Here is an 18,223-nt window from a genome sequence, read left to right as displayed (position 1 = left end):
AAATTTAAACACTAGCATGAATTTTATCACTCACCTTTGTATTGTGCAACGCAAATTATAAGGACAAATATAAAAACGAATTATAATTGTGTTAAAGGCAGGGACAGCTGAAATGGAATTGTGAGCCATGCACTTGGGCCTTGCTCTCAGAGCACTGAGATTTGCACTCGGGTTTGCATTCAGAGCCGTCGTTTGAGGGTGGAGATGAAGATTATTAATGTGTGACTCCTGGGAGACTCTTTACTGTATCTCTGAGGATGCTCTCAAAGACTAGAACGAGATCTGTTGTCAAAAAACCAGAAATATGTTTTCTGACTCTTCAGCAGGAAGATGAGGCAAAATTAAGTTCATTTTAAAACTTGCAGTATTTAAGAATATACAAATGCCAGGGTTTCTTCAGCTTAACCTTTCAAAATGTGACTAAATATACCAGGTAGCAGAACTGAATTTTACTTGAAAATGTATTAAATTAATGTATTAAAGATTCAATCAGAATGCATTTGCTTTGTGAGCACCAGGCTTAGAGCACACACTAAGCATGAAAGGGGGGAAAGAGAGTCCAGAGGAGGAAGGTGGTTCCTGCCTTCCAGGACCCACCTGCTTTGAAAATCTTAACTGTAACAATCAGGTTGTGAGATAACTGCATAAGATGCAATTTTTATAAAAATTGTACTCGTTTGATAAAGGATTTTTATTCTACTCAGTTTAGAAAAAAAAAAACCTTGTAAAGACTTATCTCTGTTTCCTGACTTCTCAAAAAGTATCTTGAATTTGACTTGACAGTTTTCTTAATGGTAAACACTAGTTGACATCAGCCTGCTAAATGTCAAAATTATTTTCTTTTCTCCCCTCTTTCTCCTCTTCCTCCAATAAACTTTCCTTTTCTTGTTTTCTTCTCTGAGTGCAGGGCTATCAATATTCTTCCTCTGAATGGTCACTGTATCTATACTTGTTCCTATCAGACTGTCTACTCTCCATTTCTACATTTGCTGCCTTTGATTGGGAAGAGGCTGGAGTAGTGGCTAATGAAATTTGTATCCATAAAGAGCTATTTATTTCTTTGTGTAAATCTGTATTTCCAACTGGTATCATTTTCTTTCTTCCTAAAGGGCTTCCTTTAACATTTCTTGTAGTGCAGGTCTTCTGGTGATGAATTCTTTCAGTTGTGTTACTTTTAAATGTATGTGTCCCTGTTTCATGAAGTGAGTGTTTTCTTGCTGATCTTGTGACCTTGACCAAAGAGTCCACCACCATAGCTCTGAAACAGACATGGTTAGAATTGTATTCGGTTTTCCTACAATGGAAGATTTGGTGGATTTTGTTTAATTTCTACGAGATTTTCTGAAAGAAAGTCTTGCCTCTTAATTATTAAACACATTATATAATTGAACTATAAGTACAAACAACAGGGCTGCAAGAGTTAGAATGAATTTTAGAATCATATAGTCCAAACCTGGTCTCAAGTTCACACTAAGATATTTGTATTTTATAAATAACAAACTGAAGCAATCATGTAAGAATTAAGAGGTTCTTTTTGTTCCTTTTTTGTTTGTTTCCCCTATATATGTACAACAGAGGCCATGTTTTATGTACCAAGACCATGTTCCTCTGCCTTAGACTATTTGCTCATATCAAGCAGTATAGATTCACATGATGTCCTTGAAGTTCATTTTAGGATAGAGCAGGAATAATGAGAAGTTGGTAACAGCATATTAACTTCTAAACATACAGGAATATTTTCTCTTAACCTCAGTTTACAAGGTCCAGAGTTTGTCTGTCCTCATATTCTCACCACCTAACACAATGCCTGCCACACAGTAGGTGCTCAATAAATGTTTTCATTGTCAGGTGCTAAAGATTACCTGTCACCCCTGGTTAAGAGATTGATGCAGGATATTGAAAATGCTCCACAGTGAAGAGACATCTGAATTCTAAATAGTTTGGAAAGGACAGTGAAATAAAAAAAAATTGAAATTGAAGAATGTGACCACAATGAATGACTGTTTTATCGTCTTTCTTGAAAAATCTATCTGTAACATTATTGATGTATTTCAGCGTTAAAATACATCTGGTATCCTCGTTAAGTTAGGTAGATAGGTATTCCAATTTTAGTTGTAGCCATCTGGAATTTGGTCCAGGCTCAGGGTACACATGACAGGTAACATATTGATTGACAATGGTCGTTTGATTCTGCACATACTTTGTTCCAAGTATTGTGTGAAAGGCAGGATAAATCTTTAGTTTTAACTTATGACACAAGTGTAACATTTCCTGTAGATGTTCAGTTAAGTTAGACTTGCTTGTTACTGTTCGCTATAATATTGGAGTTACTTTTAAATTCTGGCTTAACTTGTCTTTCTTAAGGGTTCATAAATTTGTTTACACAATGATGTCATATTTTACCATCAGGAATCTGATTGTGTATTGAATTCAATATGCTGTTTATGGTGCAGTTCAAAAATGAAGCAGTTTTTGATTCAAGGAAGACATTCTGTAACCTAAGCATGGAAGACCTTCCTGAGCCGAAAATAGACACAATTTAAAAATGAAAGCCTGAAGTTAATTTTAAAGCAATCTCAAACATACACATGAGTAAAGCTAGGTCAGGAAACCTTAAACTAATTTTAGCAATGGACCCTGATACAACGAAAAAGTCAATCTAACGTGTAAAAGCCTTAACCCTTGCCTGGCAAGAATGTAGCCCACTTTAAAATAGAAATGAATCTTTGCACAACTTTTTACCAAACTTATCTTAACAGTAATTGGAAATCTCACCATTTCAGGTTCGAGAACTTAACCACAGCGGTGGATTTGAATAGCACTCACTGAGAAACAAAACCGAGCAGTAACAATCTCTAAGGGGAAAGAGCCGCTCACGAGTTAGCTTGTGTTTTCAGGCCCAAACATTGTTGACCACCCACGAGTAAAGTTGTGTTTCTACTTGCATTACCGATTTCACATTTTGAAAACTCTCGGTAATATAGGTCTGTTGTATTTGGGACTCCTCAATGCATTCAAAATTTACTGTAATTACAATGGACAAAATAAAATAAGATACAAAAACTTTCTACATGCAGTAGCTAGGGAAAAGATATCTGCTGGTTCAAATGAGTGCAGCTCAGAACCTAACACTTCTTCTGGCACTTCTCAAAGAGCTCCTTACATTGATTCACCTTTTAGGCTTTCACAGCAACTAAAAGACCACGTTTGATAAATCAGAATCACTGGTATAAAAGGAAATTCAACTAGAATGTGCAAAGTGTGTGTTTCAAAAAAAAGCATAGCAAAACCAGATATATTTGCAAAACATGTTGGGTACCATTACACGTAGCTGATTGTTAATAGCAGGGGTTGGGAACCTATGGCTCATGAGCCAGATGCGGCTCCTTTGATGGCTGCATCTGGCTCGCAGACAAATCTTTAATAACAAAATAATAATGTTAAAAATATAAAACATTCTCATGTATTACAATCCATTCATTTTCTGCCACTCATGTTCATGGTTGCAGGTGGCTGGAGCCAATCACAGCTGTCCTCTGGGACAACACCAAATTTTTATTGGATAATGCGCATCATACAGGGGTTGTTGTATGGCTCTCATGGAATTACATTTTAAAATATGTGGCGTTCATGGCTCTCTCAGCCAAAAAGTTTCCCGACCCGTTATACAGTGTGTCCAGAAAGTCATGGTGCACTTTTGACCAGTCACAGGAAAGCAACAAAAGATGATAGAAATGTGAAATCTGCACCAAATAAAATGAAAACTCTCCCAGTTTCATACCTATTCAGTGCAGTTTGATGTGGGCTCACGCACAGATTTTTTAGGGCTCCTTAGGTAGCTATCCTGTATAGCCTCTACAGACTCATCACTGACTGATGGCCTACCAGAACGGGGTTTCTCCACCAAACTGCCAGTTTCCTTCAACAGCTTATCCCACCGAGTAATGTTATTCCTATGTGGTGGCGCTTCGTTATAAACGCGCCGATATTCACGTTGCACTTTGGTCACGGATTCAAATTTAGCAAGCCACAGAACACACTGAACTTTCCTCTGTACCGTCCACATCTTGACTGGCATGGCTGTGGGCTGCTCCGCTGTATACACGGTGTTACGTCATCATCTGCACGTGCGCACATGCTGCCACATCATCCTACAGAAAATAGGAGGGTTTTCCTTTTATTTGGTGCAGATTTCACATTTCTATCATCTTTTGTTGCTTTCCTGTCACCTGCCAAAAGTGTACCATGACTTTACGGACACACTGTATAGTATACCACAACAAAAAAATTTACTAAAATATATAATATGTATAAAATATAATATGTAGCACATATGTACAAAGTTTCATTTAAATTCATTATGTGTAAATAAAGTATACTGAAGTTTATTTAGATTGTTTCACTTTCATACTCAGTTAAGAAAAAATAGCCAGTGACATGAGATAACTTTTGTGTAAAATTGCTGGTCAACAGTGTGTTAAAGTATTGCCAAGCGCTACTTTTCCTGGATGGCAGGCCACCATGTAACACTAGCACATAGTCCAATAATATAGTAACTTATGAGGAGTGATTCTTGTGCATTCTGTAAAGAATTAAATGAAACAGTTTGACCTATATTGTGACTTATAAACCTCTGCATACTATGGGTCTTGAGAAAGTGCTAGAACCTATAGAATAAAGATATTTTAAGCATGCTCTCTGCATTCATGGCTGAAATCACAAAGATGACCTGTTCTTTATGGTACTAACACAGGCGCATGCCTCACTTGCTAAGTGCCCTGCAGAACGCTGAATATAGACTAACGAGAAAAGACTGGTATGAGTTGAACGTGTAAAATGGCATCCGAATGGAAGCATAGCATGGTTTGGATACGCAGGGAACTGGATCTTTGGATTTACACTTGTAAAACATGAATGAAAAAAATGTGATGAATATTTGCAACACATCTATAACTAATCATTCTATGCATCATTAAAAGCAGATTTATGTACAGTGTAAAATTTTCCAGTGACATTGCTGAATTTTAGGCAAAATATGTTTCATTTTTCACACAGTGAAAACGTACTTCTTTCCAAGTGACCTGTATGGTATTCTGAAACTTCTGAACGTGAATGACAGAGCACGAGTTATGAATTCACATTAACATTAGTATATCCTCCGGAGGATAGTATTATTTCCAGTTTGACATTAGAGGTAGAATTAGGAACAGTTTAGAAAAACATTTAAAAGAATATAGCAAATAAAACACAGTCATAAACATGACTATTAAAAGGAAAAAGAGACAAGTTAGGAAAGACTTTATATGACTTAGAAAAAGTAATGAATATTAATAGAGAAGGGTGACTCTGGAGCAAACGTTAGGTGAGTGCTTTTCAGAGCTGTAAGAAATCTTAGGAACCATCCTGACCAGACCTTTAATTTACTGAACATACAACTCTAAAGCCCAGAGGAGCGAAATGGCATTTTAAGGCCACACAGTAAATAGCAGAAAATTAATCTCTAACCTAGTTTATTTCTCACTGCAATCTTTTTTGCCGTTTAATTCAGCCTGTTCCTGATGTTTTCTCTTCAATATGGAGGATCAAATAAAAAATATAGACTTGGAGCAAATATCTACAAAGGGAAACTAAGAAGGTAATTAGTTATAGATGCCAAGGGATTTTTTAAAAGTAAATTAAAAATGAGAATATTAATATCCACATCAGACTTCCCTCCCTTCCAAATGTGAAAGTCTTCCAACACCAGAGTGTCTCCGTGTAGGTGGGAATGTTTGGTGACATTTGTACCATGAACACAAATCCTCCTCTTTAAACAGATGGGAATCTGTGGGTTAGTTACAGGTAATAGTTACAGTGTCTCCAGATTAAGCTCAGATCTTGTCAAGACAGAAGGAACATAAAACTTCAGGGAGCTCTGAATATAATAAAGCTGAAATAGAGTCTTCCTGCAGGGGGCGTCAGATGACCAGGCAGGGGAGAGCACAGAGCGGTGGTACAGCCTGTCATCCTGGAAGGGGGGCCCTTTTCAATCACACTGACCAGGAGAACTGGACCAGGCCTGTGGCGATGATGGGATAAGAGTGCCGGGACAGGCTTCGCCTGCGTGCTGTACGGGCGCTGCACTGCGGCAAACGTCCCCACCCCCCATCCTCTGGGCTGCAGGCTGGTTTGGGGACACACCTCTCTAAATCAAATAAACGGTCCACAGAAGTTGAAAAAAATCTATTGAGAAATCATTTTCTCAGAGTTGTGATAAATAGGACATGTAAATAAGAGAATCATTAAAATGTTCTTTGAACCATTCAAACTCTGAGAATTTGCTTTGATGACATTATAAAGCAAAGGAAGGTAAACTAGTGTCCACTTGGGCAAGAGTGTTTATTCTGCTTCTCTAAAAGGGAGGTGCGGGCATGGAAGGAAGAGCAAGATAAGCAGATGGAGGACACATTGAGGAATGAAGCTCTGGGCGAGAGAAAGGAAACTGAGGCAAAGGACACCTGGGCTCTAGAAATGGACCTGGAGCTGGGCTTAGGTGGTTCAAGGGCTGATGTCTGGTTATATAACCTAAGAATCAGAGGCAGGGGTAGAACTGCTGCATTAGGAATGAGAGGTGATCTTGAATCGAGTCCATTAGAGAAATACAAAGACCATATATTTCCAACCTGTGCGTTCATGTATTGGAGTTTATGATATAGATGAAGGCAGGGTCATAGTTTTGAAAATCTGGAGTTGCTAAACACAAAATCAAAATAAACTAAAAATGTGGTGATAGAGGGAAACTTGACTTGGAGTGGTGAACACACAATACAGTGTACAGATGATGCAGTGTAGGATTGTGCACCTGACCTGTACAGTTTTATTAACCAATGTCATCCCAATAAATTTAGTAAAAATAGGAATAAAAAAACCCTAAAAAATGCAAAGACATTGGGTAAATTTGTCCTCATATCTCCCTATAAGCTAAATACAGTTCTGTTTAGTGTTCTATGTAGCTGCTTTCAACTGATGACCCTTTTCCCTAGATTTTCTTTTCTTTTTTTTTTTTTTTTGTATTTTTCTGAAGCTGGAAATGGGGAGAGACAGACAGACTCCCGCATGCGCCCGACCGGGATCCACCCGGCACGCCCACCAGGGGCGACACTCTGCCCACCAGGGGGCGATGCTCTGTCCCTCCGGGGCATCGCTCTGCCGCGACCAGAGCCACTCTAGCTCCTGGGGCAGAGGCCAAGGAGCCATCCCCAGCGCCCGGGCCATCTTTGCTCCAATGGAGCCTCGGCTGCGGGAGGGGAAGAGAGAGACAGAGAGGAAGGAGGGGGGGGGGTGCAGAAGCAAATGGGTGTTTCTCCTGTGTGCCCTGGCCGGGAATCTAACCCGGGTCCCCCACATGCCAGGCCCGCTGAGCCAACCAGCCAGGGCCATAGATTTTATCTCTTAATTCCTCATGGTCTCCCTCTTAGTTCTCTACTATCAGCTTTATAAACGCAGGTGTCCCTCCAGCTCCTGTCGTTGGCCATCTTCTTGCTGTACTCCAGCACACCTTCAACTAGAACATGAATATATTTATAAATAATGTGTGTACTTGCTAAAGTACAAATTCTAACTCATAAGTCTGGAATGGGACCCCAAACTCTACATTTCTGACCAATCCCCAGGTGACATGAAGGCTGCTAGTCCTCTTACTGTAGTGAGTGACAAGTGTTTACACTTCTCTGAGAACATTTACCTATTCTTTATTTAAAAATATATTCATATGTATGTTTTCTTTTTGTGTGTGGGGTTTCTTCTAAATTTTTACTATTGTCTTGGTGCAATAGTTTCTATATGTCCATTTTCAGCTTTGTGTCTTTCTCAAGCTTCAAATCTGCATGTTCAAGTGCTTTCTGGACTTCTCAGTACAGATCCTACCAGCACCTCAACAGGACACATGCAAAACTGGACTCACCATCCTCTAACTAGCTCCTTTCCCAATGGATCCCACTTCCATTAAAGATATCACAACGTGGCAGAATTTCAGAACGATGTCCACCAGGATTCTAGTGCCCTAAACATACATCCCCAACCCCCAAATACCAAATGTTTGTCTATTTAGAAGAATCAGGGATATAACCTTCAAGCAACAACAAATTTTAAAAAAGTGAGGCAACAACCAATTTTAAAAAAATGAAAACCTAGTTTGGAAGCATTCCAATTTGCTTATGTCATAAAAGAAACTGTCAAGGTAACAGGCCACTAATGGCTTATTAAAACAATTAGATGTGAATTACTTCCTATAAAATGGGTTTTTAAGAACTTGTCCTGACTTGCATTTAATAGCTCTATGTACCACATTGCAGACAGAAGCCCTCCATGAGTACTTGTATAGAAAGGATCCTATAAATTGTTGATCCCCTGTTTTCTCTAAGTCTTTAAGTTTATTTGGTGCTGAAGCTCTTGACAAGAGTGTTATGGTCAAGTAGCAATAACAATGTAGCAATTCCAGTGGTTTACTTGAGCATATTACAAGTATGTACACAGTGGTATTCAATAAAAAGAAAGGTTTTTATTTGGTTATTATATGCTTTACAATCTAAATATTATGCATAACAATGCATATATAGATATATAAACATACACATATGCACATATACATACATATATACACATATATACATATATATATATAGGTATATACATACTGTGATAGTTAATTATATGTGTCAAGTTGACTGGGCCTTAAGTCAAACACTAGGCTTGGAAATTTTTGCTGTGCCATCATTTGGGCAATCTCTCGGCATTTCTCCTTGCACTGCAGTCAAGGAATTATCCACTTAGGCCCACCTAGTGCTTTCTTATGGGCTATGTTAGACACATGTTCAGGGCAAAATGGTGCCACAAAGAGTTGTCAATGATATTTATTGGAGTAGAGTTTGGAGGGGATGGAAGATCAGGACAGTTCTCACAGAAGATAAAATTGAGCAGGTCTATTACAACTGCCTAGTGGCCATCTCCTCTAATTGCAGCCCAGTCACTGCAACACTACCACAGTCAACGTCCTAAAAAGCAAATCTAATCCGAAGGTCCTTGAATTTGTTTGGCTGGCTCTGTATAGCCTACCAGATGAAATTCAAAGTTCTTCACACTATGGCCCCATCTCCTATTACTCCCTCCTCATCATATCCCTGATCAGTGTACTCTCTACTTCTCTGTGACCCCCCAAGTGTCCATAGTGGGAGTCTCCATGCAAGGAGCCTCAGAAAACCTTCCTAGGAGTCCATGGACTTCAAGTTACAGATCCCTTTCATAAACTAACATTGATCAGTAGATGGACCTGACAATGGCTTTATTTAAGATTCTGAGCTGAAAAATAGTTTTCTTTAGGTTATAAAGCTGCATTAAATTTGGAGGGGATGTCTAGCAAAGTAAAGCATCCTTACACCTAATGATACTCCGTTAGCCAATATGTTGGAAAATAGAGTAGCTCAAGTTTGAGTCTTTTCAGAGGACATTTTACAGATACATTTTAATTTGGGAAGGATTAAGGATAACTCAATAAAAACAAAAAAAATTAGTATCTTTAAAATGTCTTTTCCCTTCACGTTATTTGATTTGAGAAGATCGATGGACTGAGTAATGGGGAGAAGAGTTACTGGCTCACAGCCGGTGAAGGCCTATACATTCTGAGTCCGTTGCTGGGAAACAAGAGAGCTGGATCCACAGACTTGCCAAGCCTCCCAAACCTTTCTTACCAAGGCCCTGCACGGGCCACGTGTCCAGAACACCACCTTTCACTTCTGCAGGCCTGCTGGCGCTTCCCTTAGGCCTTCATTCCAATGCCATCTTCTAACCGCGGCCTCCCTAAGCCACTTGTACACAATTGCAATCGTCCCTTCAACCTCTGGCACTTCCTGGTGCTCTTTGTAGCTTGTTTTTTCTCCTTAGCTCTAATCACAATGAAAAATACTATATATTTTTTTCTTTGTTTCTGTTTTTTCCTCTCAAGTAAATATAAGCTCCAGGTGGGCAGGGATTTTGGTCATTTTTGCTCACTGCTGTATCTCCAGTGTCCACCACATAGTAGGCATTCAATAAATATGATAGAGTAAAAAATCTGTTTCCTCTCTCAGAGTCAAATATGGCTCCTCCATGGAGCCTGGTCTGAATTCCTCACTCACCTCCTGGGTGGCTCCTGCGGCATTCTGACCCTCGACAAAATTAGCCTCATTATTGAGCTCACATTAAGGCATCCATCTTCCATCTGGGATTTATTACTTTCAAAGTGTTTAAAGATGGCATTTTGATAAAGTAACTTTCCTAAAACTCAGTTATATTCATACAAATTAGGAAAGATTTCACTGACAGCAGAAAATGTGGAAAAAACAGGAATTCAGTGAATGAATCAGATTTAAAAATGAGATGAGGTTTGCAAAAAAAACTAAGCAATCACCTACCCACCTACCCTCCCCGCTGAGGTTAGTTTTAAGCTGCATAACAACTGAATCAAGTTCCCCCATGCTGACCTGCTCAGGCCTCAAATGGAGCTTTGTGATCAGTCCTGGCAGCATGTTCAGGAGTGGTCCGGAGCCTGTGCAGGAGAGAGGAGACTGAGGGAATGGGGAATAGTTAGCCTGGGAAAGCGCGAGGGCATAGAACAAGGTATCTTCAAATATCTGCAGGGCTGTCATATTGGGGAGGAACTGTTTCTTCTGTGTGATCTTAAGGAAAATTGGAAATTTCAAGGAAACCTATTTTGGCTCAATTATGGAACAGGTTTTGAGGGGTCTGATGCAGACTGGGTTACAGCAGGGGGCAGGGGGCCACAGCGCTGCCCTCTTGGACCTGCAGGTGGCTCCGGATGTACATTCTGCACACGACCCTGCTCTGTCCATCCTCCTCCTGTGTGGGGCTTGTTGCCACCTGGCATCTTAGCTCATTGTGACCTATGCTTAAAGTATCTATAGTTTTCTTTACGGTTAAAAAAAATCATTTGTTTCTGAGTATTCCAATTCATTTTGACTTCCGCACCACTAGCTCTTGCAGGAAACTGGTTTACACTGCCTTGACGTACACAGATACCAGTGTGAACTATCCACCCTTTCACTTCTTTCCATTCTGGGTCATAGTCACATTTTCTGGACACATACACATGGCTGATGAGTGATAGTAGTTGATATCAAACACGAAGTCAAGTGTAATGCTGGTAAAAAGCAATTCCAGCATACCAAAGAGATTTGGATGAGTAAATCTGGTGTTTCAAGAGCTTTTCAAACTCCTGCTGTTTTTAGGAAAGACTGCAGGGACTCTCCAAAGGGTCAGTCCTTCTCCTTTCCCCCACACATCCCCCTGGCACAAAGAACACCCATAGTACAATTCCCACCAGCCACTTAAGGCTGTGGATAGCTGTCAAACACCTCGAGTTCCTTTGCTTTTATTCTGCTCCCACCATTTAAATATCACATCCTTTTGTTACTGTCTCCTTAAGATGTCTACGACCTTTTTGGTTCTTTTCTTCTCCTTGCACAGAGTAGGTGCCTAATAAAAGATTGTTACTGAATAAACCCCAACAGCTGCTTTCTTTTCTTATTCCTGGTTAATATCACCTCTGGCCTGGACACCTGTAGACCTCTTCAGCAGTCTTTCTTGGCTCTAGTCTTGATCCTTCCCCAGTCATTTCTCCACAATGCCAGCCCGAAGACTCTTACTAATATGCTAACCTATCATTTCATCTCCATACTTAAAAGTCTTTCACGGCATTCAGGATCAAGTGAAAGGTCCTTACCATGGCAACCAAGGCTCTTCATGATTTATCCAATACCTGCCTACCACATCTCTCAGTCCTCCCCAACCCTTCACCGTCTGCTCAGTCTCATTGGCCCATTTTCCCATTCCCTAGTCTTTGCCAGACAGCACTCCCTGGTTTAAATCCCTGCTTTGAGGTTTGCCAGTATCGGATTGGCAGTAGAACCTCTTGCTATGTTTCCATGGCACTCGTTCCTGTTCCTTTAATACTGCTCATTAGGCTGTAATTCCTTGAGGTTCAAAGCAAATCATGTTAATTTCTGTCCAGTGCCTGGCCAACAACAGGCTCACTGCATGTCCGCAGAAGACATAAAGGAGTTCATTGTGTTTATACCCATTTCCTAGGACTCCATGGGCAGCATCAAGTGAACCGTTTCTACTTCTTGTTCTGCTATGAACAAGACACATGACATTAGGATAGGAAGAGTAAAATCCTCATTTTCTGTATTTTTACTTTTATAACCTACTATTACTCATGTATAATTTCTTGACCAAGATCTAACTTCTATAAAAACACATGACAATTTATATACTTCCACCATTAAAAAGTGGTTAAATTGCAGAAAATGGGCATCGTAAAGCTTAGGCAGCTTTGTCATGGAACCCAGGGAAGTGTGTTGGTGTCTGAAAGGCACAAATGGAAATGCCATGCACCACCACTCCGTTGTGTGGTTTGGGAGACGTTTCCTGGGAGGCCGAATGGCCCTCCTGTTGCACCTGGCACGCAGCAGGCACCAAGTGCTGGTTCTCTTCCTCTCATGGTTTTGGGGATCTCGGAATACAGAGCTTCAGTGAAATAATTTTTTCTTTTACTTTCTAAATAAAAAGGGAAGCATTTAATTTCTTAATTCAGTTCTACTTGGATGAAGCAGCTATCTTTCCAGCAATAGAGAATTCTTTATAGTAACAGTGCTTTTAGAACGAGGTAATCTTGTGTTACTGACACGCAGACTTCTACTCTTTGGCACCTTTTAAAGGAAATAAATTTTTATTTTAAAATATTAAACACATAAGAAACAAGCCAGCAATGTAATGCCCCAATGAATCCTGAAAATTTATTATTTGGAAGAATATCAGATATTGATCCTTTGTCTTACAGCTCATGATAATAATCAGAAAATATACATTTTGAAGTGAAAGTCAAAAGAAAAGAATAATTACATATAATACAGACTACATATATTTTATTTGTACATAAGCAAAACAGTACTAAAAGCATATTTATGTGCCCACAATTAGTGAATGTGGCAATTTTCTGTTTAAAGCTGCAGCAACTCAAATCCTCATTGGGTCCATAAAGAAAGACAGATTGAGAAATATATTTTGGGCTATCACCATGTCTGGCTATAAACCTATTTTTAAATCTTTCCCTTCCCCCCATATATATATGTATATACTTTATTGCCTTTATATTTCTGCTGGTTTAATATAATTAGTATACTAAATAGTTATCTGCATTATTTGATTTCTAAAAATATATAAAATGCATTGGAATAGAGCGCCTGCAGCTTCCAAACAGTCGCTGTCCTGGCGTCGAAAGCTTACTCTGGCAACAAAAAGCAGCAATACTGAATAAATAGTGATTGTTTTGTCTTCTCCATACAGCTGATGGCCTTCACCCAAAACTTAAAAATACTGTAGCAAATAGTACAAACATGCACTTAAAAAAAAAAGGACACAATATAAAAGTAATACTTATGAGCTAAGTTTTACACAATATAGACTAACAAAGACAACTTTAGAAGATAAGAGAGGGATGTGAACATAGCATGGTTATTTACATATAAATTAAGGCCCAATTTTTCAAAGGCAATGTACACAGGGAACTGCCCACCTGCCCACACCCTTTGTACACCTGAAATCAAGAGTTTTTACTTTTTCTGTATTATTTCCTCAACCCATTATTATAATTCTAATTTGGAAAGATGTCCACAGAAAAGGTTTTAGTCAAGTTTTCTTTTTTTTTAAAGACAGTTTTGCTCTTATTCACAAAGAAAATTTTCTTTTAAAGCAGGTAAAAAATTTATCTGTGCTCTGGAAGCAAATGTATATTTGCTCTTTTAAAACACTGTTAAAATTCACATTTCACACCATAAATCCTATAATTGTATCATTTATGAGTAATTTTGACTAATGTGAACAATGAGTAACTCCTATTAATACCAACAGAAGTCTCAACGTATAAATTCTCTGTGCATCAAGATGAAAACAAATGCTAACAAACCATTTGAGTATCTCTTAACAAAAGGACTGTAGCAGCCCACTACAGATCATTCTATGAGGATGACAGGTACTCAGTGTCCCATAGACTGATGCTATTTCAAATTATTCCTTGGTAAAAAGAAAATTATCTTCTAATTTCTTTAATACTTGTAGAAAATGACAGTAAAAGAACTTGCAGTATAATAACAAAGAACTTGTCATTTAATTTAGTATTTAGAACCTGAATATTCCCCAGATGCAAAATTTTATATTTGGTATTTTTGTATACCATTGCTGCCCTCCTCATGTATGCAAAGATGTGGCACTTACTCTAACTCATTTGTATTCACAATGGATAAAAGTGATCAGGAACTACTAAAATATTATTAAAATGTTCCACGGAAATGAGTTTTCTTGGTGCTATTTAAAAAAAGACTTAGAAAATATTTCTTACAGGTATGCTTCCAGAAGTAATGTAATGGATTACAAAATACAGCTGCTCAATATAGTCATCCAATTCATGTATATATATATGCTTCTTATCAAGAAAATAGTATTTTTTTTTGTCTGTAATTAGACCTGTAAAGATGATCTGGCAGCCTGACAGTTCAGACGAGGCTGTCCGGGGTTCCCTGTGAGAGCAGGCTGGGAACCCGAGGCTGCGGCCCGCGGAAGGACTGCAGTCTCCCTTTAGAATTATTAAATGGATGCTGATAATAATTTACAATTAATTTGGATACTGACTTAGTGTTTCTCATGGCATGCCAAGGCATCCTTGCAATTTACAATTGCAAAGTTTAATATATCTTCAGTATAACATTTTGACTTAAATAGAATGTGATCAATTTATAAAAAATATTTTTCTTTGTGAATAAGATCACAATTTATCTGAATAACAATAAAAAAATGACTCAGTATAGGGTGGAACCCTTTAAAAATAAGGCATATACTGGGCATACTTAAATCATTATTGTCACAAAAGTCTACAAATTATTTTGATTTTTTAAATTCTCATAATTTTTAATCATATGTAGGTATGAAATAACTATTATAAATTGAGAGAGAATGTATATAGACTGTGGTTATTTAGGTAAGAATCACTTAATATTTCTCAAGTTATTTGCAAAATAGTATAATGGCAAGGTCAACTCAATAACTCCGAGAACCCAAAGAAAATATCTTTAGTTGAAGTCTGCCATTTAGCTGGACTGGGAGAGGTAATCTGCATTATTATTTTCAGTTCTCTAGAAACTTCTATATGTTTTCATAGCCATTCTTATAATTTTCCATTGGGAACTTAAATATAGCAGCATTCTCAGCATTCATTAACCCAAAAATAAGTCAAATTTGTTAAACATCCAAAGTTGCCCTCATGCATAAGCTATAACTTACATCTTTTTATTTTTACCATGACATTAATACACTAATTCACTGTTGCTGTAAATAATACATATAGAGAATGTATTTTCCTTAGAATTAAAACCTATAAATTTCTGAAAAAGGTCTTAATTATATTGTACCAAATTTTGATCAGAGGGAATGTAAAAGTGGCTAAGAGGTATCTGACCACATCCATTTAGGTATCACTTGTATTAATTAAATCACTATTCATGGGAGGGATGCTGACTCATTCTTGGTTTTATAAATAAGAAAATATATGTACAAATGGAGATTCATGTCCTATCAAGTCAAGCTCAAAAATGAAAACAGACACTGAATTTAACTTTATTTCCTTGGTAAAAAGTACCTAACTCCAACCTACTTTCTATCTAAGTGATTGGAGAAATTGCAATAGTCATAATGTACAGAATAAATTATGTGCAAGTAATACCTCAGCCATGAGTGCTTATATCAAAAGACCATACACATGAAGTGGATTATTTTTAAAATATATCACTGAAAGCAACCTTTCTGAAGTAGACTGACCCAGTGCTCAGATATCTCTAACTTAAGTATTTTGGCAACTCTGAGGATATGAGGGTAAAACAATGAGGCAGCGCAGAAACAGAACACAATGTATCAGGGACCTCCTTGCCTATTTGGATAGTATGCAACATTCACATCTTTGTTCAACCGCGTTGGAAGCACTGCAAAGCTTTGAAACGAACAATTTGCTTCATGAAAATATTTGTTCTGGTATGTGGTCATTCATACCAGAACATTTAATCTTTACAATACTGAAAACATTGTAAAGATTAAACTCCAGATTAAAACCAACCAACCAACCAACCAACCAACCCAATTACTTCACCCAGTTAAGCAATGGCTAGCACAAGTTCACAAAGTGGAGCAAGTGGGCTCTTTTGGAGTTAGTTTCAATGGTGGAGCACCCTATGCCACTTGTGAGGCTGTAAGTCAGTGATGTGCGGTAGGAGGCTGGCAGCATGTGCACACGATCATAATCACACAGTGTGTAATGTCATTCAGTCACAAGAGAAGTATTCATAAAAATATTAAAACGTCAACATTCACACATTAGTTGATTACACGGATAAATTAAACTAAGCCAGTCACATATTTCTCTTCACTCCTAAGTCATGGTTTTATTTATGCATACACACAGTATAGTACTTTCCTAATGCTCTCAAAATGCTACAAATAAAAATAAAGGCTTTGCACTACAGCTGCTGGATAAAAACGTCAACACTGTTGATGTGTGAAAACAGTTTCTTTGTTCTTTAGCATCAGTGCACAGGGTATGGCTCCAAGTGGTATGCGATGTAGGACAGAAACAAGACATGGTGGCTTGTGAAATATATCCTCTGTTCATCATTGGCACAAATCAGAGAGAGAGTTTTTACTGTCTGTGGTACCGTTATTGGGTCTCTCCCCTACAGACAGGTAATGTTATACATAGATACCTTCAGGATTAAAACCAGATGAGATAGGGTTCTGCAGGATTCGAAGATTACTGGGGAGCTGCCGTGACGAACCAGGCCGCTTCAGGGACCCAGACTGGAACGACACCTCTACACACAAAACAAAGAAAGTCGTGTGAGGTCCTCATCAACCCGGGGTTCTCAGCAATATGAAAAGTCAGACGTTTCCCTGCTCTAAAGAATCAAAGGACATGCAGTGACATTCACAGCCTCTGTGGGTCCTGGTGACAGAAGATGACTAACTCTACTTGACCCTTCCATTGATGAACCAAGTCTTCAGTAATTTGAACAGCTCGCGATGTGTTAAAGAAGGCGAGCAATTAGCTTCTGTTTCTTGGTTGTTCAGGTCCTATTCACATACTGATTTAGAAGTGTCTTTTAAATATCAGCTCAAATTAATTCTAGGAGAGGATGAGGGGGCATGAGGAACAGGGAAGCTAAAACACAAATAGACTATGACTCACACACTTAAGGAAAACGATATAAGGTTTGGTGGGTTCATGCTCACTTGTATAAATAAGTAACTAAATATTATTGATTTCCCCCAGAAACAGTAAATACATCAAAACATTTTTTTGAAATGGCAAAAGAATTAGCTTTGAATGGTTAGGATAACACTTTTACTGAATGCAAGAAGTTTATGCAGTTAACCGGTGAGAATAAAGTAAAAGAAAAAGAGTAGATTTCTCAACATCTCACCCCTTGCCGTGTCTGCATGCGAGGCGTCGACCTCCACGGGCTCCGCAGGCAGCACAGTCACCTTTGTCCCTGTCTGCTGGATAAACTGCTGGAGATTGACCTGTCGCAGCTCCTTGGTCAGCTGCTCCAGTTCTTGTTCTTTGTCCTAGATAGAAATTATTTCTTTTTAAATTCGAGCATTCAGTATTGGCCAGCTAAAAGACATCTTGGTCGAAGGTGGGATATTCGCTTTCACAGCGCGTTTAACAAATCTGGCTTCTCACAGCAATACAGTGGGCTAAGGTGGGCACTTTCTGTGTGGCAGGGGACAAGAAATAAGCAAATAAAGGATAGTCTGGTCTGTTAAATATGCTTTCCTGTTAGAAATAAATTATGCACCTAATGAAATTAATATGTCTATAAATTTTCACCAATAAAATACTGGTTTCTATTCATACCAATGCTTATAGCAATCTTGCTAAGCTGTTAACTTATCCACCTCATAACTGACTGCAAAGTGCGTAGTCATTTGGTCCATGAGGTTCAGAATTCTGTTCTTTGTAAACTGTTTAAGTTCTGATGAGATCTGATGCTGAGGTTGATAACACAGTGCAAGGAAAGCAAGAGCTCTGTAGGATTCTCACCATGGGGGTTTCTGAACCTTTGAAGACCATTTTCAGATCTGAAGA

The 18,223-nt window shown here is 38.5% G+C and overlaps 1 protein-coding gene across 2 annotated transcripts in view; it reads right to left on the bottom strand.

Moving 5' to 3' along the window:
• Nucleotides 1-14,958: 14,958 nt before the first annotated feature.
• Nucleotides 14,959-18,223, bottom strand: part of RASSF8 (Ras association domain family member 8) — a 123,260-nt gene continuing 119,995 nt past the window's right edge. For both annotated transcript variants that reach the window (XM_066264926.1, XM_066264935.1), the window contains exons 4-5: nt 17,556-17,700; nt 14,959-16,946 (exon numbers count right to left, since the gene is read on the bottom strand). In XM_066264926.1, the coding sequence (XP_066121023.1) occupies nt 16,825-16,946; nt 17,556-17,700 (267 nt within the window). In that variant the 3' untranslated portion in view covers nt 14,959-16,824. The remainder of the gene's footprint in view (nt 16,947-17,555; nt 17,701-18,223) is intronic.

This window comes from Saccopteryx bilineata, chromosome 1, assembly GCF_036850765.1.
Source record: "Saccopteryx bilineata isolate mSacBil1 chromosome 1, mSacBil1_pri_phased_curated, whole genome shotgun sequence".
In the NCBI taxonomy this organism is placed as follows: Eukaryota; Metazoa; Chordata; class Mammalia; order Chiroptera; family Emballonuridae; genus Saccopteryx; species Saccopteryx bilineata.
This window is presented reverse-complemented; position numbering and strand designations above follow the sequence as displayed.